This window comes from Pungitius pungitius, chromosome 16 (assembly GCF_949316345.1).
Source record: "Pungitius pungitius chromosome 16, fPunPun2.1, whole genome shotgun sequence".
Taxonomy (NCBI): Eukaryota; Metazoa; Chordata; class Actinopteri; order Perciformes; family Gasterosteidae; genus Pungitius; species Pungitius pungitius.
In genome coordinates this window covers 6,388,786-6,414,497 of record NC_084915.1, presented here as the reverse complement: position 1 = coordinate 6,414,497, position 25,712 = coordinate 6,388,786, and the positions used below count along the sequence as shown (strand labels likewise).

The 25,712-nt window shown below is 42.7% G+C and overlaps 2 protein-coding genes across 4 annotated transcripts; both read left to right on the top strand.

The window, feature by feature from the left end:
* The first annotated feature begins 3,534 nt into the window (after positions 1-3,534).
* LOC119215442 (potassium channel subfamily K member 4) lies at positions 3,535-9,117 on the top strand. The gene is made up of 7 exons (XM_037467620.2): positions 3,535-3,805; positions 4,047-4,308; positions 6,351-6,477; positions 6,576-6,736; positions 6,831-7,017; positions 7,818-7,960; positions 8,050-9,117. Exons 2-7 carry the CDS (start codon positions 4,120-4,122, stop codon positions 8,632-8,634), a joined length of 1,392 nt encoding a protein of 463 aa, XP_037323517.2. The 5' UTR covers positions 3,535-3,805; positions 4,047-4,119; the 3' UTR covers positions 8,635-9,117.
* A 4,058-nt stretch (positions 9,118-13,175) lies between these two features.
* On the top strand, positions 13,176-25,458 carry esrra (estrogen-related receptor alpha). Of its 3 annotated transcripts, none has more exons than XM_037467137.2 (8): positions 13,176-13,394; positions 14,897-14,999; positions 18,659-19,043; positions 19,578-19,694; positions 19,798-19,911; positions 21,079-21,246; positions 21,578-21,847; positions 22,506-25,458. In XM_037467137.2, exons 3-8 carry the CDS (start codon positions 18,665-18,667, stop codon positions 22,757-22,759), a joined length of 1,302 nt encoding a protein of 433 aa, XP_037323034.1. In that variant the 5' UTR covers positions 13,176-13,394; positions 14,897-14,999; positions 18,659-18,664; the 3' UTR covers positions 22,760-25,458. The 3 variants fall into 3 exon arrangements, with proteins under 3 accessions (XP_037323034.1, XP_062414005.1, XP_037323035.1); XM_062558021.1 differs by lacking the exon at positions 13,176-13,394 and adding an exon at positions 13,743-13,761; XM_037467138.2 differs by lacking the exons at positions 13,176-13,394; positions 14,897-14,999 and adding an exon at positions 15,544-15,986.
* The last annotated feature ends 254 nt before the right edge of the window (positions 25,459-25,712 follow it).

Here is a 25,712-nt window from a genome sequence, read left to right as displayed (position 1 = left end):
AGAAAGTGAACTTACAGTAGATGACTTAATTGAAAATAAAGTGCTCATAGCGGTGAAGTCCTCCTCCTCCCCCCGACGCCTCCTTCGGCTCCCTCCCTCCCTCTCTTTTGTTTACCACCACCTTCCTTTACTTGCAATTCAAGTTTAGCTACTTCTCAGATGCTCAAATGTCACAGATTCTTTTTTTTTTCTGGAGTAGCTGGAGGCCATTTAAATGTACCTTTAAACTGCCTACCTTTAAAAGTCCTATGTTATATTAAAACGACTCGTGGAATTGAAGCAATCGACCTATAAAAGTAAGGCTTTTTAGATTGTCTTCTTCTTTGCATGTGTGACGAGGCGCATAAGAGATGTCAAGGTCTATTATGTGAGGATCAGAAGGGATTATGGAGGTAATGTAGAAGTTCAATTATGTCCAGTTTTATCCAGATATCGGCTTGACCTTTTAAATCAACATCTCCCTTTTAAAATATTTTAACTATTTTTCTATGAGAGTAGTACAGTACTACAGTTGTCAAATATTCTTCTTGTGTATCCTTTAGAGCTCTCTGATTAACATTGATCACTCAAGTTTCGAACAATCATTACTTGATTCCTTCTTGGTCCTGCACTGGGTAATGATTTGCGTAGCCATAGCAATAAGACACCTGCTTCCATGGGGTTGGACTGTGTTAAGCTTTCGTAGGAAGAGAGAGACAAAAGCTCTCACAGATTGAATTGAAGGAGCTAAATGTATTTTATTAGGTGAGTGCATGGAATAAATCCAGTTCTGTAAGTGTAAGCCAAGTACAGAGTATTTGCAGGGAAATACAGGGGAACGATGTCCAAATACATTATGACATAGTGTTCTGGTTGAACGTATTGCTAAGTAAATTAGTAAATTACCTCTTGCATCAGTTTGCAAGAAGTTCCTGTAAGCTAAAGGGTCGATTGTATAGTGTGTCAACCTTTCCCTTGCTTAAATATTGAAAAAAAATGTCAGTATTTGTCAACATGTAAAAACTGCATTTATCCTCATTTTTATATCACATGGAATCCTCCCTTGTGGAATAGTGAGTAAAGTAGAGCCATAGCACTCAGAAGGTTAACGTTTCACTAAATCCAATGTGATATTTCTGCAGATATGCTGATCAGCTAATCAATAGAGCAATATTGTGTCATGTTGTGGAACTTCATGATTACTTTTAATACCCTGTACAATAGCACCTCTTAGCCTGAAATGTTGCCCTGGCACACTTGGTCATTTACCCCCTGAAAGCTCTGCTGAAGTAGCTGGCCGATACTTAATGCTACTTAAAGGCCCCTGATTGGTATACATTTTATTAAATAGAGATGCTTAGGACTGTTTCACTCATTGATTGATCACCGTCATCTAAGCGCCTCACTTCCTCGAAGCAACATTGATTCATTCAGGAGGCAACGCCACAAAAAAATCCTCATCCACAAAACAATACATGCATAATCTGACATGACGTTTTATCTTCTATTAATGTGGCGAGCTAATCAGCATCAAGTTCCTGTTTATGTTTGCCGAATCAATCGCTTATTTTAACAGACTGATGCATCTGATCTCCCGACACAGTCGTGGTTGTCTCTGACTGAGCAAACACTGGAGCGTCTTGGGAATTTGCCAACGTGGCTTTGTGATCTTAGTTTATTAGTGTGTGCCGCCGACTTTAACATAACAAAACACTATCGAGCCTACATTTCCTTCTGCATTGACCAACAGTGTAAGCCAGTTCAGTAGTATACTTTAGAATAACTGGAAATACTGCAAAAATATTATGAGTGAAAGCAATGCAACATTATACAGTACATTATATATTTAGTAGTACAGCTTATATGAAGAGAGTTTTTCCTTATCATTGGAGAACATGCTGTATATAATAACCTTACAGATTTGGAGGAAGACCTAATGAATCTTATCCCCACCCCTGTAAAAAACACACACACACACACACACACACACACACACACACACACACACACACAAAAAGAAAGAGAGCAGCAGTTCTGTCAAGCAGATTGAGTCAAAGATGGGACATTGAGAGCAGGGTGGAAGGAGGGCTGAGCTCGGCTTCCCGCTGCAGTCGACAGTCAGATCTCAATGAAAATGAAACATTGATCCCATGCAAGTATTGATATGACCACAGCCACTACTGCGTTGGACATTCAGTCTGACTCACAGGAGGAAACTAAATGGAGTAAGAAGAATTCTACGAGGAGACCGAAGCAAATCAAGCTGCATTTTGTCTTCACATAACCATACAATAATATCTTTATTCATACGCTAAAAGAAACTACATCATCATCCCTGCTGCACCATTTCCCCCTCTCTCTTTAATTCACTCTCTCACACTGCATATCAAGTCAATTTGATTGAGTATCTTTTTCCTCACTTTAATGCTCAGCAACAGCATCCCTCTCCACCCTGACCCACACACACACACACACACACACACACCCACACACACCTCCCCGTATGCGGCTGCCTGAAACAGCATGCAATGGACGACTGGCACTCAGGATTCTTATGATTTTTCATTTTTAAGGTAAGCACGATTGGGCGTGACTCTCCAGCAGGTCAGTCGGTGTCATACATTTTTTTAGGAGTATTAATCAAACAGGATCTCTGCGGCTTGGTCTCGGTTACGGGAGCAGCAGCAGCAGCACAGTTGGCACTTAATGCAAGCCGTGTTACAATCCTTTATCCAGTGGTGGGTAATCTTTTTTGGCTTTCTGTGGTAAGTATGCAGAACAATAATGATGTCGTTAACGGCCACAGAATACTTCAAAATGGATTTGAGAAGTGGATCCGTTTTCTCTTTAACTCATGAAGTACTAGTGCGTTTTTAGTCTGTTGTTTCATGGACAATCCCACATGTAACATTTGGTCCGTCTCCTTATGTAAATAGTGCATGCATATAACAGCCAGCAAACAGTACTTTTTTATAATAAAGGTATGAGTTACTCTGCTAACTTGTGGTTGTATGCGAAACAGGCTCTCTCAGTATTCCCTGCAGCTGTTAATCTGTGGAGAGAAGTGCATATTATGTTGTCAAGCCGTGACACTTTATTGTTCTAATTTTATCAGATCTGCTGACTAAAGTGCTTCAGGCATCGAACTGAAGAAACCCGCAGCTAGTTTTATTGTTCTGGCTGCGATGCAGAGTCAATGGAAGCTAACTGCTACAAATCTTTGACCCTAAAATGATTTGGTGACAAAGGGGACTATCGGACCCATCTAATAGTTTCTCAGCCCCTTGCTTTAACCTGGCAAAGATTTTTCAAAGTGCAAAGCCTTCAGTTTGAAAAATGAGAATGCGTCTTGGTTTGAGCCCATGATAAGGAACTTTATGGCACTGAACCGGGTTTTACTTCCTGACCTCAAGAGCTTCTGCTTCTTCAAAGAAACAACATACTCTGTAGTCCATATCTGATGCATTTGGAGGTACCTGCACATTACATTTCTTCTGCAACTGCTGCATTACGTCAAGGAAATAGAAGAAAAGACAACAACTTGTGTTCTGTGTGTGAGCTTCACCGTGTCTTTTTTCCTCTCACCGAGGATTTCCCTCACTAATGGCGTTTTGCGTGAAAGTGAACAAAGTTATTGACGTCAATGCTGTGAATTCCAAATAGCGGGTGGAAATAGGTGCCTCTTCTTCTATGTAGTGTCCCCTCCCTCGGAATGTGAGGTGGGCGGCCTCCCCATCGGGTACGGATCCAGGGACTCCATCCTCAGGCCGGGTGACAAGGAGCACTGGAAAAGACGAAGGCGTGGCCCACTCAGGCGGATTAATAGGTGAGCTCAACTATTATGGGGGCATCAGTCCGTCCATTTATGACATGCATCGTACACGTTATTGCACTCATCCAGTCAAGTGGCTTCAGAATGTCAGGCAGGTCCAATGATAGCCGCTTTATCGAGGATGTCTCGTTCACTGTGTGTGTCAGCAGTGCATTTAGTGCCTCGTGCGCGGGTTGCTGTCAGAAGCTGTGGTCAGATAGAAACCCCCGTGCACGTGTGGTCGCTGATGTTTCAGCTGCAGCAGCAGCAGCTGGGATCCAGGCACAGACAAACAGCAGGCTGCGTTCGGACTGAGTAGAGGTGCAGCAATGCGCTGCTCCACCCTCCTCGGCATCCTCACCGGGGTGCTTCTCTACTTGGTGCTGGGAGCCGTGGTGTTCCGCTCCTTGGAGGCTCCGCGAGAGGAAGGCAAGCACATGGATCTGCAGGAGGCGCGGCGGGACTTCTTGTTGAACTTTACCTGCATGGGCCCAGATGACCTTCAGACGTTCATAGAGGTACAGCAGATGTTCTCACGACATGGCTCTTCACAACATAGATTTGGCCCCTTTGAAACCCCTGAAACGTATTATAAACACAACTTACGACAATAACGCCTCAGTATTTTCTTCTATTGAACTGTCCAGAGGTTGGATTTATTGAAACATTATTTTTTAGAAATAGTGAAATAAATTGGAATATTTACTTTTAGTTAGTTTCAACAAAAATCTTTTTACAGAATACACACACACATACACATACTTGGTAATTACTATCATTATGGTGTGGTAAGATTTCTTTGTGTGTACATTTTCATCAGCTACACTTCAGGTTCAGGTTCTGAACCTTAGAGACGGCCTCCATCTTGATGTTACTGCTTCCCATTTCATCTTTCTTGGAACTTGTTGGAGTTTAACAATACAACTTATCGCACTGAATCAGTTATATGGATCATAAGTGTGACCCTTCAGATTTGTTTTAATATTTAGTGGAGTGGGTGCATGGTGACAGGTGTGGTCTGAGCGGCTTTGTGAGGATGGGTTAGCTCTAGTATGCGTGTGCAAGTGCCTGATAGATGAGCGTTATGAGCCAAAGTTGTAAAGCATTGTTTTGGCCGTTGACATTTGCCAAAAGGTTAAAGGGGCTGTTTTGTTTATGATTATTTAGAGAAAGATCATTGCAGATCTGGGGCGCTCTTTTTGTGCATCCTGTTTACTGGTCAAATGAAATACAGGATGAATAATTCATAGTTCATAATATTAGAATGGAAGGAATGATTCATTTGATTGATTAAGTGTTCAATATCAAGCCAACAAAAAATCATTGTTTACTTAATTTAACACTTAATTTAATGATTTGCCTGATAACTGAATAAACATTATTTCAAAAGGCCCTTTTTATAATGAAACATTTAAGTTCATGATGTCAAGTTTCCTGTTAGTGTTTTATTTGAGTCGTAGCATTAGCTTACGATAAGCTAGTTTTTTAGTTTTTATTGTCAGTGTCAGAGTTAACCATTGGCCAAAGCATGTAAGATACCAAAGAGATTCTGTCAGAGTGGTTAGTAGGTAGGTGGTGAGCATGCACAGCTCCGCTATATAAAGAAATAAAGATTGCTTTAGATAGGTATTTTCAAATGAAATCTATAATATAAGATATAAATAAATGTTTAAATGAAATCTTATGATAAGTTTAGTTCAATTTATTTCCCTAAATGAATTAATCATAAAATATATAGGTCGTTTTAGGTTTATTCTTGCAATGTATCCTTACATTTTAGAATCACTTAGTGAAGGTTCCCACTCGGTTTTAGTACAACAGTGTTGTCAGAAAAACAATTGGAAGTCCTCCTCATCACGAGTAAACCAGGCAGCTGTCATTCTTCAGATGAAGTTCTGCTAACCAATTGCTGTGGGTCAGGTTTCACTAAACCGCTATCAGCAGGTCCTCTGTTCTTACCTTGAGTAATGTACGGTTCAGCTGATTTAACAACTCAACATGTGCTGTGTTTGTTTGGCAACAATTGAGCATGCAAACACCGATTGTGCGCTTCAGCAATTAAAGTGAAAGCAGAGTTGGAATCGTGAAACGATAGAAAGATCAATGACTTCTCAAATGAGTTGGGAAAGATATGTCCAGGATCAACTCAACCTAGTCCTGCCTCTACGATATTAATATATATAAGTATTGATGTCTTTAGCATTAATACATCTGCATTACACTCATTTTAGATTTAACACCAACAGATAAAAAACAGATAATTAGATCAGTGTGCTGATAAACTCGGACAGAACGGAGCCGTCCCAGTAGCACATCACCAGTAGCTTCTTTATCGCTGACTGCCTGCTGCTGATGCCATGACAACGCATTTTCTACAGCATTGACGACACACTGGATAATTTAATTGGATAATAAAAACAAACTAATTATCTTGTCAGTTCCTTTAAAACTTTCAACATGTCAAAAGTGAACCGTGTGTGCTAACTGATAAGACATGAATTGCTGAATTGTTACATGAATGACCCACTACACTCTCGTCTTCTCTATTTTGCCATATCAGAAAGTAGTGGAGGCCGTCGGTGCAGGCGTGGATCCTGGCGTGGATCCCGGCAGTAACCTAACTTATGTCAGCCAATGGGATCTGGCCAGTGCCTTTTTTTTCTCAGGGACTATCATCACAACTATTGGTGGGTGTCCAGGAGGAACAATAAGCTACTTGTGCTACCATGAGTTATATTTGTGACCTTTCCGCTTGGGGTTTTAATATCGGCTCTCACATCTTCAGGTTTTGGAAACATCTCTCCCAAGACAGAAGGAGGGCAGCTGTTCTGCATCTTCTACGCTCTGGTGGGGATCCCGATGTTTGGTTTCCTGCTTGCTGGAGTTGGAGACCATCTGGGTACTGGGCTGAGGAAGGCTGTTGCCAAAATAGAGACTCTCTTCCGGGTCAGACCCTCAACAGAGCTTCCAATGCCTTCTCTGCACGTGCACTCCCTTTTATTTGTCTCATGCTGCTGTGTTGTTTTCAATCTGCTGACAGAAATGGCGTGTTAGTCCAACCATTGTGCGGGTGATCTCAGCCGTCCTGTCCATCCTGCTCGGGTGCCTGCTCTTCGTCGCTGTGCCTATCCTGATTTTCCAGGAGGTGGAGGAGTGGACTTATCTGGAGTCGGCGTACTTTGTCGTTATCACCCTGACAACAGTGGGGTTCGGAGACTATGTTGCAGGTATACAACAGTTATCGAAAAGGATTAGATACAAAGGATTTAAGTTCCGGTCCCATTCTAACATGCAACCAACTGTCCAATAACTATTATTTTCTAACTGTCATTATGGAAATACAGGACTTCACAGAGAAAGAAAGAGGGAAAAATAAGATATAAATGAAATGAAATGTTTAGATGCCTTATTAAAGAGGCAGTGTATTATATTGGGGCATCTATCTAGAAGAAAAATAATACAACATTCATTGAGTGACCTTCATCATTTGAAATTAGCCCATCTTATCTACTCAGGGAGTGTGTCCTCATCCCAGAGTACGCCATCTTGCAACATCCTGTTCTCAAAGAAGCTCAGAACCCACAAGCCAAACATCACACCAAGAGCCTTTTGTGTTCCCCATTTCCTGAAGGCCACCTTAAATCTATGACTTCACTGGACACATATATCCACATGATGGCACAGATCAATAAATATTTACTGTGCAAGGCTGAAATTTCTTTGATTTTTTATATATCCAACTTGCGCTGCTGTTTGAATAGAATTGCTTTTCGCAGACTTTATTCACAGATGAGAATGAGCATGATTTAATTTACCATCCATAAATATAACTGTTGTAATGCATTAAGTTCACTAAGTGCAGACAATTATAATTTGCCTCATATATGATTCATGCTTTGATGAATTATTGATGATCTATTTTGCTGCATAGTATCTCCTATCTTAAAGGTTTATTTACTCTTTAAAAACAGGTGAATGGATGAATGCATTGGCTTTACACACAATGTGTCTTTCTATATTCTCAAAGGGGATTCAGGAAAGGCGGGGAGTGACCATTGGTACAAGCCTTTAGTATGGTTTTGGATCTTGCTTGGTCTTGCCTACTTCGCGTCCGTCCTGACGATGATTGGTAACTGGCTTCGGGTTCTATCTAAGAAGACCAGAGCCGAGGTACTTCTCGTCCACTGGCCTCTGTTTTTATCATGTCCTCTCTCTTCCACTGCCTTTTCCTCATCTCTGGTTTCATCCTCTTCTCTCAGATGGAGGAGCTCCGAGCACACGCGACTGACTGGACCCAAAACATTCAGAATATGTCGGTGGATTTTCGCATTGCAGGAAGAATCGACGACCCCTTTAAACGGCGCCGCCGAAAGCGCCGCCACGGCCCTCGCAGCCAAGGTCACACAGTGTCAGCCAACGGGGCCCCTGAGGGTAAAGATGAGCAGAGTGAGAGTCAGACAGAGTCGGGATCTTCCTACTCTTCCTCCTCCAATGAGTCAGGGTCTGAATCAGAAAGCGACTCTCAGGTCACTCAGACAGAGGGAGTACCCGAAGAGAAACCCGCAGAGACTCCGCCAGATCCTCTCCTGTCGCAGCCTCTGGACCATTTTGGGGAGAACCTTGCCTTTATCGACGAGTCTTCGGATGCCCAGAGTGGTAAACTCCATTTGGATCCTCTGCTGGATGCGTTACAATCCAACCGCGTACGCTCTCGGATGCCCAAGAGGAGACGGCAAAGAAGGCCGGTTCCACAGAGAAGCCCCAAACTCAAAAGCTCCAGCCGTGATGAGAAGGAGCCCAATGGAAACCCCCAACCAATTTCAGGTCTACCAGTGGAGCCTTAAGAATGAAGCTGAAAACAGTCACTCCACTGCACAAGTATCAGCCTAAGAGATATGAGAAGCGCTTATATTGTTTCAGGGGAGTTGTCAATATAGCACATGTATTTGTATCTATGTTCTGCTTACTTACAGACACTTAAGGGGAAACCCTGGTGCAGCAGCTTTGGCCACGTGTGCTTTGCATTTATTGCTCTTAGCATGCGAGTGTGTATTCCTCAACAAAAGATGATGAAGTGATTTGTATGCCAATGTTCCCGTTACTTTCTGAGGAGTTACTGCCCTCTACTGGACCAAGAAAGAAACACTCTACCACTCTCTTTACGTCAGGGTTTGCTTGCTTTCACTAATAATAAAAAACCACCAAGAAAACGCAGCTGTGTGATGCTCATGTTAATGAAAGGTTAAGGTGGTTAGGCAGATACTTAAATGTTGAATGCTGCCATCAACTAAACGAGTGCTAAATAGGCTCTTTGGTGTGTAATAAAACCTTTTTAAAATACTGTGTACAACCATAATATTTGCAGATTGATGGTGAAATACATTGATCCTACTGTGATGCATTTCCCTAATAAAGTTTCTTTTTTTTAAAGGAAAGCTGCATTGAGACTTGGAACTACGTTTAGCTTTTTTTTAAAGTACTGTACTTGCTTTTTAAAGATGGGAAACATGATAATCTGTTGAGCAAAATGTATTTATTGTCATCACATGTTGGGTTAGAGCCCCAGTACAGAGAGAATGGTGTGCCATACACAGGAGGTCAAAGCTGAGCATAAGAGAGAGCAGATCCCAGCAAAATGTGATGGATTACAATTTTAATGCAGAATATGTATATTTTTATAGACGGGTGAATTGATAGATGGATAGTTAGAGAGACAGAAAGCTCTCTCTCTATGAATATTGACGTATTTTGTGAAAATTATTCAGGTATGGTACGACAACTGTTATATTCAGAAAGAAACTAATTCAAGTGCAACAATATGAATAGTCAACAGCCATGGGTGACGCGATGCTGGCGTCAGATGAAAGGTCACGGGATCACCGAAGACATTAAAACTGATCCTCCAGAAACCCTAAAAGTCTGTAGTAAATCTCGAGTTAATCCGTTGACTTGTACAAATATTTAAACTGTACTGTCTAAATAGACAGACCGATATTTTCAGGGGAGCTAAAAAACGACGCCACAGGAATATTAGTAATTAATAATATGAGTTTTTCTGAATGGTTGGAAATAAATTGAAAAACAGGCCACATTTGATGTGAAGAGAGGGGGTGGGGATGAAATGACTAATTTGGCTCTAATGGAGAGGGTTTGCTGGTAGCTATCGGCCAGATGTGCTGCATGATTTGAACGGCATGCATAGGGTTCCATATTACGGATGTACCGTATAGATGACCTTCAGGTTGTCAATATGGCCCTTTTAGCATGTGCTGTTGCTCCTCAGTTGATCCGTGTAAGTGATACTCCACTGGAAACTCTACCGTTGTGTTTCAATCTGAAAATGGCACCAAGGACAAACATGGTTCTGCAGCAAACCCGTAACTGCAGTTATTTTGATGCCTGTGTCTTGGTTTGCAAAAGTTAATCTTGCATAATATCCAAATGAAAGTTGAAGTTGATAGTCATTTATGAGTGCCCCTCCGCTCCCTCGCTAAGTAGATGAATGTAGATTTGATTTCCTCTTTGAACACAACCAGCAGATGGCACACTCAGACATTTCCCTCCGTACGCGAATTCACGACTCGTTAAAACATCATGCTTTCATTTGTCCAAGGTTTTTTGACAAAACTTGCGTTTGCTTGTTGATGTCTGAATGAGTTTGAAATGAGACAAATCGAACAATGCGTTTGGTTGGTGAGTCGGCAGAATATTATGGTGAGTAAGCGAAATGCGTTTTGAAGGAGCAGGAACCAAGTGACTGTTCGCCTGCCCCTTAGAAATCTGACACTTTACTGTGGGATATGTGAAAAGAAAAGGCAGCGTTCTGGCACTGCAAACAGGAAGTCAGCAGGCAGTGATGATGTGCTGTGGCAGTGGGTGACCTTTCACTGGAGGACATTCACTCAGCTGCTATACCGTCATCAGTTCCGCTGCTGCAGGTCTCCGTGTGCTGCCACTAGAGGGCCAATAATGGGCAGCGTCAGTAGTGCTGATGTAGGCGGCACTCCTGACCCGGAATTAAAAGGGAAAATTTACCCCAACACCTCAGTTCGATGACAGAATCACAGACTGTAGAGATCTCCTCTTTGAGAGACAAATCCTGGAACCGTTCCATTAGAAGGACATTTTCCATCATTCACAAATGGACAGTGTGGACTAATGGGATTAGACATCTTCAACAAAACCTCTTTGAACACATGTAATTAGTCAATGCAGAGGTGTGAAACTCCATCAAATGTGGCCTGATGGCATTGATGCTCTGATCTCCAATTTGGTCAAACATCTGTCAGTATCGACCTTAGCATTGATAACCATAATACTATATAATGCTCAGTTTTAGGATACTTTACCCTTTTTCCTACAGTATATAAAAGACATTAAGACAAAGACAACAACTGTTTGGCTACAACAAATTGAAATGAGCCCTATGAAGATCAAAGTGTTTGTAGAATAGGTGGAGGCTGTTCTCTATCAGTTGTGACATGACTCACGGATGCGGTGGCCAATGCTATTTGTATATCAGGCACAATGGCGTCTTGGTATTTATCAGCCGACACCTGTCTGGGGTCAGGACCTGCTGTAAGGAGCACCGTTGGGCACCTCAGCTGGCATTCAGAGTTTAGCCTGTTCCTCCACTTCAGCTCGACCACAAATCCTTAGCGACAACTATAGCTGCCAAGAGCAACACAGTTGTACTCATACCTTTATAATGCAATGAATCTCAAGATAACATACCGTGTCAAACAAATCCCGTCTTCTTCTTTTTTTAAATGTTGGCCTGAATCTAATGAATATAGCATAACCGGTTTCGCCCGTAACAGGGTGTTAATGCAGACTCTGCAGCAGTATGATGCAGCCCCGTAGAATTGCAGTGTCTGCAGCAGAGCCTGAATGACCTTGCTTCAAGGTCGCAATGACACTGCCGTCAGATTTTCCTCTCGTGCGCGCACCACGAAAAGAGCTCACGCCGTGCCTCGAGCCCGCTGCAGAGCCTGCATGCAGACGTCTCCATGCAAGTGTAGCTCTCGCACTTATTGGTTTAAAGGGACTAGAACAACGTTTATTGGTCTATAATTAGAGGGATAATGCTGCGCTCTTTGGGGCAATACTAAGTTATCCAGAGTACGCCGTGGGCTTCCGCGTGTTCTTTTATCCAACGTCCTGTTCTTATTCGTTTAGTGGCCGAGGTTGACAACTCTCCTGTGACAACTTCTGCACCAGCTGTTAGAAGGCATGTTGCAGAGCGCATGGGGCAGCCTATTTCGAGAAGCAGTGTAGCCTCTCAGTTAACTAGAAAAAGCATCTAATCGTTGTAATCGGCTCCATCCCACGTGAATGGCGCAACCAAGAGATCTCTCTGAGACCTATTCGATGGTACTATTTTTCTGATAACGTGTCTGCAGGTTACTGTTTTATCCGCCGAACTACTATCCCTTGATTATTTCCCCGTCTCATCCCATTGCAGTGATCTCCTGATCTCCTCTTCCTTGGCTCCTGTCCAACCAGTGTAGCGGTGGAGAGGGCCGGTTCAGTGTCACAAGACCGAAAGCATGACTCCATTTTCCATAGATGTGTATATGCAAGTGACGTGTAAGCCATTATTTAGATCTGTTCTGAAACAGTCTTGTGACAGGATTCAGAGCTAAAATGTCCTCACAACAGACATTACAATATTAAACTGTATGGTGTTTGAGGTTGATTGTTTGTCGCTTTAGGTAAAAAAAAAAAAACCAGAACAAAAACAAACAAACAACGCTACTATAGCATAATCGTAGTTTCATTGTCGAGAGTCGACTCGCTACAGTAATAAATTTGTCCCTGAAGGAATGTCATGTATTATATTTTCTGGTCTGAAAAAAAGTATCAGATCGTAATAAATATACATGACATTTGTAGACTGGGTGATATTTTATTCACGAGTTGCAGGGCCGCATTATAATGCTGAGGACGCCAGTGGAAGGTGCGTGCGGACGTAACGGAGACTCAGCGGACGCAAATTGGTCAGAGGGAGGAGAAACGACACGGGATAGAGGCTACGTCACTGAGCTGCGTCAAGCTAAAAGGGAGGGGGAAGTCACGAAGAAACCGGAAGTTGGTTCGGTTGTCTTGTTCAAATAAACCAGGGTTTGTGTTGATTTCAGTAATATACCCATTGGTTATGGAGGCAGTATTAGGGGATGGCCAACGTTGTATCTCTACACGTCGCGTTGGCTTAAATATTAAATCATTATTGAATCATTATTTATTAATATGCGAGTCGACTAAGTTTTGTTGTGAAATTTTTTTTTCTTACCGGACATTCGGTGTTGCTTCGTAAAGTGTTGACGCTCCAGCTACAAGCTCAGCTGTGCAAGGCAAAGACGAGAATTGATAACCCCCCCCCCCCCTACCCCACCGTGTACGGAACAGAACAGGCGTACAAGACCGTCGCCGGTTGTTGTTGTCACCTCATCCACACGGCGACATAGTGATGCGATGTGAGGAACCCTGTGAGGACTGGACGGCGCCGTTAAACCGGTCAACTTTGGACTTAACCAGCCGCAAGGACTTGATTCTCTATTGATTAAAAAACATCAACAACCCTGCGATGCTTCTGCGTTTCCCAGTGAGTAGCCTTTCCTCACCTTCCCCTACACTGCAGCGATGGAGCCCACTGTGGGCTCGGGCTATTATTAATCTTAATGCGGAGCTGTCAGCTGCCTCGGCGGAAGCCTGATGTGCACACGCACGATCCGCCCGTCAGAGCGGATTTCGCGTGGCCACGTTGTTTGGGGTTCATGGGGGGGGGGGGGGGGCACGAGCAGCCGAACAAACGTTTTAATAGACTGCATCGTGAAATCGTTTTGCAGTCAGAAACTAGACTCTACTTCCCACGGAAATACGCGCGCTACTACCATATGCGACAGCCAAAGCTCTACACCGAGCCCGCCGACAAGAGGTCTTGATAAATGGGATGCATGCTCACTTATTGGGTAAATAAAGAATGCATGGTTGAATAAGATGCCGCGGGTGACGGTCTCGGTTCACCGCAGGTCCACACGTGAAACGAATCCTGTTTGGGCAAATAACACCCCGCACTTCTGCAACTGTATACAGTAGCTTTTTTATTGTTTATGTATTTTAACCATTCTGAGTGATTCTTCCTTCTTGTCTTAGCACACTAAACTATGCATGACACCGAGCCTGCTGGGACCGGGATTGAGGTCACTGATCTTTAAGCATAATCCACTGTGGCAATTAACCTTTCACCGGTCCGAGATCAGTAGACAAGGTCACCCCTGGGTGCTGTTCTCTTCGTCTCCACAGCGCGCCGCATTTAAAACCTTCCAACTGGGCTTTATGGGTCATGCAGTCAGTGTGATGCATTATCAGTGACAGATACTATGCCCACTAAATTAAGGTGGATGAGAAAGGTGTGAAACCATTGCGGAGTAAGGACTGGCTGGTTTATATGACATCGCGAAAAAAGTGTTGGTTATTCATCAGAGTGTGACATTTTAATAGTAATGATATTTTGAATGGTAATTTAAACAATGTAAATCCACGTCTTTAACTTAATTAATATCCGTTATTAAAATGTCTCTTTTGAAGACTAGGCTTGTCCCACATTACAGCCTTGCTGCGCAAGTTGAAAGTTGCTTGTAGACAGCTTTTCTCTGTGTTGCAATTTAAACAGTAACTAAATTGATGCTTTTATGCTGTGTTCTTTTTATACATTTAAACTGGTCCCTTTAATTATTTACAGAGAGTTATCACCAAACTTCAGCTTATGACATTGTATGACTGAGAGACAAGGTGTTGGCTTTGCTCTTTCTGTCCTTCAAGCATTCCTGTTCCTGTGACCTTTGGAGTTAGTCATGCAGCGCGAGGGGGAGGGTGCTGTTGCAGTGTGCAGAAATACAGACGGATACATTCAAATATGTATTTTAGGAAGGAGAAATATAAAAAGTCATAAAAAGTGTGGGCACAGTTACAACCCATTAATGATCTGAAAACTTTAGGACTTGATCAAATGTTCTCTTGTGACCATTAAAGTGACAAATGGCCGCTGGGAACACAAAAAGTGACTCGGCTGCCGGGGCTAAACAACTTTTCCTTGCTTTGCAGGTGTCCTGATAACTGCAGCTTTCAATCCAAAGCAACGGCATTCGTTTAAACTACCACTGGGAGCCAAATAAATATAGGCTTCAGACTCCAGCTCATTTACCAGGTAATGTTGACATATCATCTTTAATGAAATATTTACGCTGTGCTTCATGGGAGATATTTTGTCATTCATTTCTGAAGTTCATTCTTCTAAGGCTTTGAAGGAGTTTTACCGTTGAAGGTTAATGTCTTGTTTTGAAAACAGTTCTGGCCACGCAAGGGATGTGAACTGATAAATGCATCAAAAACACCAGAGAAGGATTCTGATGGTGTCGGCTTTACATTTCACATCCGAAATATTAAGTGGCTTTAGATGCTTATCGTGCTTATCATTCTGTTGCAATCGAGAACCTTGTGGGGCATGTTGAAAACATGGGTGAATGCACAGAGGATACACAAAGGACAAGTAGGGTATAGAGGAGAGGGAAGGTCGCTCCCCGCTTAACTAGAATAAATCAGTGGTCCCATCCAAAGTCTAATGTGTGAGGAGAAAGGAGCAGTCTGAGGGTCCCAAAATCGATTTCTTTTGGGGATGCTGAATGTAGCCTGGGACAAATAAAAACCTTCTCCAGCAATCAAGATGTGTGGCTAACGCATTGTAAAGCCAGATGCCTGTAATTTTCTAATATGCACGGATTAATGGCTCATTATAGGCCTACATAATAACAATTAGGACTGAACATAGTTATACAAAGACACATAGCCTCCTCTCTTTTATGGCATCCAAGCCAATGCAAAAATACACGTGTACTTACATTTCATTCATTTGGCAGTTAAACCACGACGAAAACTGCTTCTGGAGTGCTCCTTGACCTTAATGTGGTACAGCTTCACTATATCCAACCATTATCATCAGCCAGCTGTTAGAGAAAGCCGAGTGTAGCCCGGCCCATCTCAACACACACACACACACACACACACACACAGACACCATTCACACACGAACACACACAGCAGGCACCGGCGGTCTGGAAACGTATTTTCCGTCAATCTTGTGTCATGGTATCTCACCGTGGAGAGACATAGAGGCCGTCCTAGTCACCGCTATCAGGTAAGATGCAGCCTGGTCCGGGTCACAGACGTAAATACGCTTTAGGCCGCAGCAGGAGAGCGCCTGGTCAGTCGGGATTAACGCTAGCTGCTACTAGCTTAGTTGGCTAAGCTAAGCTAACCCGCTGCTATAAGGCGTTCGCTTGAAGCTAATGCTAACGCTACTCACAACGTGTATTAACTTGGTTCACTGGGCACGGGACACGTTTTATGTCGAGTGGAGTATGTTACAAGTCTCTCGCCGAACCGTGTTGACTGAGGCGACAAGTAACCACTGAGTTATCACCGCTTGATTTAGAGGATTTCGCTTCTGAGAGCGATGTTCCTCTTTTGCTCGAGGAGATGCCGGACTGGCCAGCGGTGCACATGGTGCAGTTTGACTTGTTGGTCTCTGCTTTGAACAAATCTGTGTAACATCTGGGCTCGTGTACCGGAGGGGATGTCATTGGCTCATGTGTACCCTTGGCCCAGGTGAGCTAAACTTTAAACGGGCAGAGTTTGCAGTGACCCTTTTTGCTGCTTGCCAAACCGCTACAATCAAGTCCAGAGGGGGCAAACTCCAAAGAGAAGACAGTCCGCTACCACCGGATTGGATTATCAGCTGGAGCAATAATTATGATAAAAGGCACACACGTGGCTTATAGCTGGAGCAAACTAGTTAAACGTTCCTGGATGTTAAAAGTGTTTATCTGCAGCCACACTTCACAGTGTTACATGGTATGGTGTGTGTGTGAGATGTTGGTACAGCATCTAAATAAAGCCTGTACTTTGTTTTCCTCAGTGGGGAAAAAACTTTGATTGCGTTCAGATTTCCGCGAAAAGTGAAGTGGAGGCAAATCTTATTTAACAGATGGATTAAAAGACTGTCTCTCATCGGTTGTATGTTAATGCAATAAAGTGCAGAACATCGTGATAAGAGTCAGGTCCATTGAATGCACACTGGGATCTGAAGTGTATCTGAATGTTAACATATCAGTAGATCCCCGCTGTCATACATGTCCATAAATAAGTAAAGTAACAAATATGCATATCAGATGGGCTTGGACAGATAATATACACCCCAGGTCAGGACTGAGGTCCTATTGATTTTAGGCCTTAAACACACATATTGACACAAACAGGATGATAGTTGATTTGTTTTGGGACGGCACACGAATAAAACTCATTTCATATGTTGTCAACCGTGTGTACCGGATGGTAAATACTAAGAGCCTTTTGGCAGATTACACCCATACTCGTATGTAATTATGTCAGTAAACCATTACAGCGTGTACAGAGTAAACAACCACATGTAACGCTGTCGTTGTTGACACGGTGAGGCATTTGAGCATTACACCAATAAGCATTTCGAATAATGCACCACTTTGAAAATATACAGCCTGCAAATGTATTGTCACATTTACAGATAAACAAGGAAAAAAAGGTTGTTATTAGCAGTCAGTTGCCAGTTTTTATCAGTATGAAAATATCCGAGTGACTTTTGGTTCTTAAATGGATTAAAGCTATTTAGGCTGCAGATATCGTCCTCACACAGGGATCTATTAAGTTGGAACAAGAGCACAATCGTTGGAGTATGCCTCTGCATTAATGCATCCGCTCCTCAGTTGAAACCCAGACACGACCTGCAATTCACGCCCCAGTGTTCGACCCTATTTCAACCGTTTTTCAGGACCCTGTTAATGGAGCAAATCAACAAAAGCGTAATCTATAGCTCTATCATCATTTGCTAATTTCAGAATAAATGTACACATACTGACTTGGTGCCCTCATTATGCAACAGGTACACTCGTTTATGAAGTGATTGACATAGTAAGGGACATGGCAGAGTGGTGGTCACGTTAATCTCACACGTATTCAAATATTGACACTCCTTGAATGCACAAAATGCAAGAGCTGTTAGTCCTGACATTGAGTCAATAGAATTGTAATGGATTTTGTGATTATCGTCGGTGACAGGAAAGTGAATCATTTCTGCTTAATATCTCCAATAAGCCATGAGTCCTCTGTGTAAAGTGTATACCATGTCTGTCTCTGCATTTAAATTGAGAACTAAAGACAGCCCCTGGCAGGCGAGCAGGTTGCCGCAGTACTCTGGCTGCCTTATAAGTTATGTGTCTGACTAGGGAAGAGCGGTCACTGTTTATAAGCCGAGTGACCTTCATCCAGTCACCTTGGCTATTTTCATGTCTGGAAATGTCACAGACCAAGACTTCCCACTGCGGGGAGGATTAGAGGACCCGTATACTTATATTTCAGACGTAAAGCGTTCTGGTTGAGTGAATCTAAGTTTTTTTTTTTTTTTTTGTCGGCCTCAAGAAAAACTCAGCTCAAAAAGAGGCACGTACGACACAGGAAATAAGCTGCCGTAGAACAAGATAAGGAACAAGGCGGCCTTTTGTCATGTTGGCATGCTGATAATGTCAAATCTGGGTGCTTTTCACAATCCATGAAGCAAACTGACCATGATGGTAATTTGTCTTAACCACAGTTGATTTGGCTACTATACACTTAGCTTTCTGGAAGCCTGTTCCTTCTAATTACTGTCTACTCTCAAACTATCCCGTATGCATAAACTGTCAGTGATGGTTTTAACCAGGTGACATGAAAGTATTTTCAAAGAGCGGTACATTTTATTTTCTATTCACTATGCTGTTCATTGTTCCCTCTCTGTAGATAATAATGTCTTCCAGGGAGCGTCGGTCAGACGTCTACATAAAGGCAGAACCGAGCAGTCCAGAGGGAGGAGGGGGAGGTCGGATCAGCCCTGGCGGGGCGTCTTCAGACTCCTCCCAAAGTGGAGGTGGAGGAACCCGAGGAGACGGCGTTAAGCGGTACTCCCCGCCGCTCTACACACCGGCACTCCGTTGCCACTTTAAAGACGAGGGTGGGGATGGAGCGGAGGAGGGCTCCGCTGGAAATGGAGCGGGGCGATGCAAGTACGCCCTGAGCACGCTGCCGAAGAGGCTGTGTTTAGTGTGCGGGGACGTGGCCTCTGGGTACCACTACGGCGTGGCGTCATGCGAGGCCTGCAAAGCCTTCTTCAAGAGAACCATCCAAGGTGTGTGTTGTTGAGTAGTTACCCTCCGTCTTATCCTCTGTAAGGGCTTAAATCATGTTCAATGTGAGGTCATTTCCATGACTACCCTCCACCCAGGGGCGGAGCACTAAATGGAGGACCCTGTACTGTAAGGACTCCCTCACTGCCTCCATAACTATACAATCTAATAGCTTTGTGGGCTATTGTGTGTGTGTGGACGGCCCACAAAGCTACTAGAATGAATATCTAACAGAGGATTTTCTTAAATTTCAACCATAAGGACTCTGGCAGTTAATAGAACAGATATCATATTTGTATTTAATGATTGAAATCAATATAAAGCTTTTCGCAAATGTCTCTCTCATATTTACTTATTTGTGATCATATGCATTTTGTAGAGAAAACAGAGTAACATTTAAAGACGATCGTATTATTTGCACTAAGTCCCTTTGGATAAAAGCGTCAGCTAAATGACATGTAGTGTATTTGAAATGTAAGTAGACTTGTGATGAAATAATACATATCTTACGTGTTGTTTTCTGGTCCTTCATAAAGGTAACATCGAATACAGCTGCCCAGCATCGAATGAGTGTGAGATAACTAAGAGGCGCAGAAAGGCTTGTCAAGCATGCCGCTTCACCAAGTGCCTTAAAGTAGGCATGCTGAAAGAGGGTGAGTGTTGGTGGTGTGCAGAGGTTCGGTTTCCTCTCTTTGAAGTCAAGCCTTACGGGTTTTTTTGAATGCGTGATGTGTTAATTCTGTCGTCCCAATGCAGGAGTTCGTCTGGACAGGGTCAGAGGTGGAAGGCAGAAGTACAAAAGACGCCCAGAAGTGGAGAATGCAACGTACCAGAGTGCCCCTCTCCCCCTGACAAAGGAGAGTGAAAAAGGTGTTGTTTATATTCCTCTCTTGTCATTAGCGAGTTGTTTGACAGCAGGCAGTATAGGGTAATATGAGTTGTGAAAAATGAGCAGAAAAGGAGCTGCTTTTGTCTACCGTCCATCGACCGTGTGCTGGCAAGTTGCATGTGGCTAGCAACAGAAGCAATGTCAACCCAGCCAATCTGCACTCCGTGTGGTACAAGTCCCCCTTGTGTTCCTCTGGTTCAGAAGGAGAGGAAGAGAGTCCGCCTCTTCAGAGCTCAACCTTTTCCATTCCTCCACGGCGGCGACCCTTTTAGCCACAGGCGCTATGTTTTTGGGTCGTCCCTCCATCCATCCCCCTCCCATTCCTGTGAATGCAGTATATCGAGAACGACCACAAGGAATATCTTCAAACTCGGCACAAACGTCCACTTGGACTCAAGAATAAAAACATTGGGTCTTGGGAGTCTGAGGTCAAAGGCACTTTCACCTCACGTCTGATCCATTTTCGTTAATGCGATACCTCAAGAAGGCTCGATTTCAATTTGGCACAAACTTCCACTTGAACCTTGGAGAAACTGATTTGATTGTGGAGGTCAGGGGTCAAAGACACTGTGAGCTCCCTTCTTGGAAATGCCTTCAGAAAAATTCTTTAGATTTCGAACAAACATCCACTTCAAGGTCAAGGATGCATTCATTTAAATTGGGTGGCCAAAGGTCAATATAACATCCAAAATAATTAAACCATGAATTATTACAATTCAGCACAAACGTTTAAAAAGTTACTAAGTGAGGATATTTTGGACAGAAACATAACTGGTTGGAGAAGGAACACAAATATGAGGCAGTAATTAGATTAGGGTAGTTTTGTTTTTTTTAACTCGAGGAGCGTGTTCCTCTCAAACATGCGGGACATGCCTGGCAGGTGAAATGTGAGGTGCCCACAGCATACAAGCAACATTTGAGACAATACGATAATGGCGCCCTCTACTGCCAAAAAGTGGGGTGCTGTGCCTGCCTGTACTTTGGTTCTGGAAAACTGGAAGCTCCTGATTCACATACATCATATAGTACAGTGTATATAAACTAGTTTACTAGTTTCTCTGTCTATCTGTATGTCTACGAATGTACTATGCACTTGTTTATCTGCACATCATATTAATCCCTCGTTTTGTTTCTATTCTGGGACACAGGTTCCTCCAACATCATCGTGTCCCACCTTCTAGTGGCAGAGCCAGAGAAGTTATTTGCCATGCCGGACCCTCTGCAGCCAGACACAGCCCAGCGCACGCTCACCACACTGTGTGACCTCGCTGACCGCGAGCTGGTTGTCATCATCGGCTGGGCTAAACACATTCCCGGTAAGAGACGATAAACACACTGCTGGATTGACAGGTCTCCATTTTTTCCTCATCAAACCTGCCAACTGCAACGACATGCAGTACAGAAGCGAGAATAAATACATGTACATATATATACACATAAATATTATGTTACACAAAATCCAAATAAATAAGAAACACATACTGTATATAAAATGTAAAAGATCATTTAATGCATTTAATGAAAAAAAAGTATAATTGCTGCTTACACTATTCTATATTGTGAAGCACCGTTGGTCCCTGAGTCAGGAGACACCAGCAATGTGAACCAGTCTTTTAAACTCCACCCTCTCTGCCTATTCCTCTGCAGGCTTCCTGTCGCTGTCCTTAGCAGACCAGATGTCCGTGCTGCAGTCAGTGTGGCTGGAAGTGCTGGTGCTGGGTGTAGCGTACCGCTCGCTTGGCTGTGAGGACGAAGTGGTGTTCGCGGAGGATTTTGTCCTCGATGAGGAGATGTCCCGTGTTGCTGGACTGACGGAGCTAAACGGCGCAATTAGTCAACTTGCTCGCCGCTTCCGGGCGCTGAACGTGGACCGAGAGGAATTTGTCATGCTTAAAGCCATCGCACTCACTAACTCAGGTACTTACCCTTGTGTATTTGAACAGTTATGCAGACAAATGGATTGTGCTCCACATTTGTTAAGAATGCCAGGAATTAGAGCCATGACAGTTTTAGTGTACCCTGATCAGCTATGTTGTTGACTTTTCATGATGAGGAACTACCCCCAAAAAATGTTTTTCTAGTTGTATTATTGATCATAAAAAGGGTGCTGCAGCCTTTTCATAGTGGAGTCACTCTGGCTGAAATCAAGAATTACTCTGTTTAAGTCAGAGTAAAATTATTACATTTATAATTTTCGATGTATTAAAGGTCCAGTGCTTGCCGGTAAATCCACTTCTTGGGAAACCTTCAGGTGACATGTCAAAATGGAATATTAACTACGTTTTTGAAAAATTACACTCAGTTTCCAGTTTATTAGGTACATCATTAGGTCATTTATATCAAAAACAAACATAGTAATTATTGTTCAGATTCTGCTGAAACGGTTTTAGAGAGGTCCTCATTGAACATAATGATCATTTTGGATGCTACACTTTTGGTTTTGTAAATAAAGCTTACAATTAGTTTGTATTTTTGGTAAGTCAATGGGCAACACGCTAACTTTCTGTGGCAAAAGCTGAGAGAATGCAAACACCCTGCTCAATGCCTTTCCATCTGCTCCCTGCTGTTCTGCTAGACTCTGTTTACATCGAGGACACGGAGGCGGTGCAGAAGCTGCGGGACCTCCTCCACCAGGCCCTGCTGGAGCTGGAATGTCAGCGGCGCCCAGACGACTCCCAGCGGGCCGGACGCCTCCTTTTAACACTGCCTCTCCTCCGACAGACTGCTGGCCGTGCTCTCACCACCTTCTACAGCATCAAGACCCGCGGTGGCGTTCCCATGCACAAACTATTCCTGGAGATGCTGGAAGCCATGATGGACTCTCCCTAGAGCAGAGGGAAGCAGCAAATAGGATGCAGAGAGAGAGACCCAATGGAGATCTAGGTTTCAATAGTGGATGAGTGGTTTGTGAGAAACGAAAGATTTTATTAGAGAATTCATAATGGAGGAAATGGTCCTTTTTTTCCCGTTTTCCATAGGCTACACATGAAGAAAGGAAAATAATATGAGAAAATAAAAAGCTCGTGCATTCATGTCCCGAAGTGGGAATTGGGTATTTGCAGTAAGACTTATTTAAAAGGCTCCAAGAGTGATGACATTTAACGCGAATGCCAGAATGCTTCATGGTTTCAACCATTTTCATGGTGAGTTCCATCACAGCATTGCTCTGCAGTTCCATAACCACTGAAAAACGACATGGAGGTGGCCGAGAACAGACTGACACATGTGGCTTGTGAACTTTTTAAAACAACACCTACTCATGGAAGTCATAGCAACGTCAAGCGAAAGACAGATTAATATGCACATGGAGTGCTTGTATTTTCTATAGTTTAGTGTGCCGTTGTCAGCAAACTCATAGGAACTACTCGCAATATGTTAAAGCAATATAATGAATCAATTTGTTGTCCGTCACATTTAAAATGTGGCTAAAAGCGTGAGGCATCTAGTCGTGTGTGTGTATATCCGTAGTTCTCCACTCTCAGAACCCCAAGTGCTGATTTCTGAAATTCCCGCTGCTAGCAGAGAGTGCTTCGGGGTCACAGAGGCCAGGTGAGCAGATTTAAAATGCTAGTAAGGAAGAAAGAAAAAAAAGAAGAAAAAAAACAGCACTTTCGGGGTAAATACCAGAGTTGGGAACTACTGATGTACCAAGTAGGTGGAGGACTCTTTACAAAAGGTTGTGCAGTCAATTCGAGGGAGAAGTGCATACAAAGATTGTGTAGAATGCTCTACTCGGAAGGCGATTCATTCAGTGCTACGCGCAAAAAAACGTTGCTTCCTTTCCAGTGAGCGTGTGCGTGTGCGCCCGCGTGCAGGCGAAACCATTGAGCTATCAGAGATCAGGGAAGAACGCAACTCTTTGAAAATAAAGCGTGGCTAAAAGCGAACAAGTAAGTGGTTAAAACAGAAATGTCAAAGGCCTCATCTGCTTTTTTTTAATACTGTCCTCTACCAGTCGATCTGACCAGGGCTTTTGACTTCAGCAGCTGTGCTGTTCAAAAACAATTGTCTGACCTATTCGATTTGGGGGCTCTAATACTTATCCATACGATTGATAAACGATGGAGAGGTTTTGCTGCATTTTCCGCAGTCGTGATGAGCGTTGAATAGAAGATCTGAATTGTGCACATCGTGAGAACTAAAACTGCAAGTGTCCGTTATGGGCTCAGGACAACAAGAGATGCAAAATATGCATTATCTTCTTTTTGGATGTTGAAACCTTGTCTCAAAAAACCCTGAAAGTTGATCATCATAATAAGCTTCACATGCAATGCAAGGCTACAGTATCTGACGTCAAAATCAGACAGAATATTTAGTGGCCAGAGAGCCATTAATCTTTCAGCCATGTACAGTTTCAATCAAAAAAACAGAAACATGCAATTTATAGTGGAAGACAATAAAGCCAGCAAATATGATAGAAATTCCCCATAACAATTATATTTGTGCAGCTTACAGTGCTCTGAAATTTGTAAAGCTTTTTCATATATTTTCCTTTCTAGGACTCAAGGGTATTTTATTTACATTGTGACACTGTTGTGGGTTTGGTATTGAAATGAAGCTTTCCATTCAGGATAATATAAATACTAAATGTTTTTTTATGTAAGCAGTTGTTTTTTCTGAATCTGAATGTCATTTTATGGATCAATTTTATCTGGCTCTATAGATTTAGCGGCATGGTGAGGCTACAGAGGGCTCCCTCAGGGTGCAGAGAAAGCCAGATGGCCAAATAACTGTGGAGACAAATGGAATTCTTGATCTTTCTAATTGGTCAACATAAATTTGAGCATCGGGCTCATCAAATGTTTTGGCAGCTGTGAGAATCAGCCAAGATCATGTATTTTTTTGTCTTCACATTATATATGGCTGATTAATCCTGCTTCTCAGCATACATGTTCTGTTTTTTTTTTTTACAAAAAAATAAATATAGATGCCAAGGTCCAAGTAGAGCTGTTAAAATGTCTTCATATTGACTCTGCCATTTACACAATGGAAGCTTTTTCATTAGAGTACAATTCTGTTTTAGGTACGATGGATTTTGGAGGTAGGCAGGGTCGTTTGCAGTGTCACCGTTATAATGATACAGTCATTTGTGGTTTTATGAAATATGTGCGCATTAATATAAATGAGCAATACAATAAATTACCAAACCTCACACATTTCCTTGTATAGCTGTGTAAATGTAACAACGCCAGTTATAATGAAGAATAGCTACTAAACGTTATATTATTTAGTTCAAATCAATGTTTGTATTTTGAAAGACTATTTAAATGATTAAATTCTATTTTTTACTCAATTTACCGTCGTTTGTTGACACCGCTTTGTTTTTGCGTGTGATATTGGCTGTGAATTTCTGTGTAGATTTTTTTTCTTTCTTTTCATTTAGATAAAACGGTTTGATGTCCTTGTCTAAACATGTCCACATAAAAATCACTGTGAAAAAAGTGAGATCATCCACTGTCTGACGCAACGGGGAGTGGATTATTGTAGGTGCTTTGTGTTGTGTAATAAATGGACACACCACCACCACATATCATTGGTCTCACCTCTCCCTGTGTGTATTTGTGGGTGCATGTTTGTGTGTATTGCATTGAGCCCCATCACGGCGGGGGGGGGGGGGGGGGGGGGTACTGTCAATTTCCTCATTGATAGATTTGGAACATTTTGACATTGATGAAGTCAAAATGTCGTTGTAATATTGTACCCTAAAGGCACCAACATGACAACAAATCCTCCAGAATAAAGTACTGCATGGATGCTAGTAGTTGACTGCATAATTTGAGCA

What these genes read in the sequence shown, in the direction of transcription:
- LOC119215442 (XM_037467620.2), top strand. Translation starts at nt 4,120, where the DNA reads ATGCGCTGCTCCACCCTCCTCGGCATCCTCACCGGGGTGCTTCTCTAC. An exon ending in ACCTTCAGACGTTCATAGAG is followed by an intron (nt 4,309 to 6,350) that starts GTACAGCAGATG and finishes TTGCCATATCAG; the next exon opens with AAAGTAGTGGAGGCCGTCGG. An exon ending in GTTCGGAGACTATGTTGCAG is followed by an intron (nt 7,018 to 7,817) that starts GTATACAACAGT and finishes ATATTCTCAAAG; the next exon opens with GGGATTCAGGAAAGGCGGGG.
- esrra (XM_037467137.2), top strand. Translation starts at nt 18,665, where the DNA reads ATGTCTTCCAGGGAGCGTCGGTCAGACGTCTACATAAAGGCAGAACCG. An exon ending in AGTAGGCATGCTGAAAGAGG is followed by an intron (nt 19,695 to 19,797) that starts GTGAGTGTTGGT and finishes GTCCCAATGCAG; the next exon opens with GAGTTCGTCTGGACAGGGTC. An exon ending in CATCGCACTCACTAACTCAG is followed by an intron (nt 21,848 to 22,505) that starts GTACTTACCCTT and finishes CTGTTCTGCTAG; the next exon opens with ACTCTGTTTACATCGAGGAC.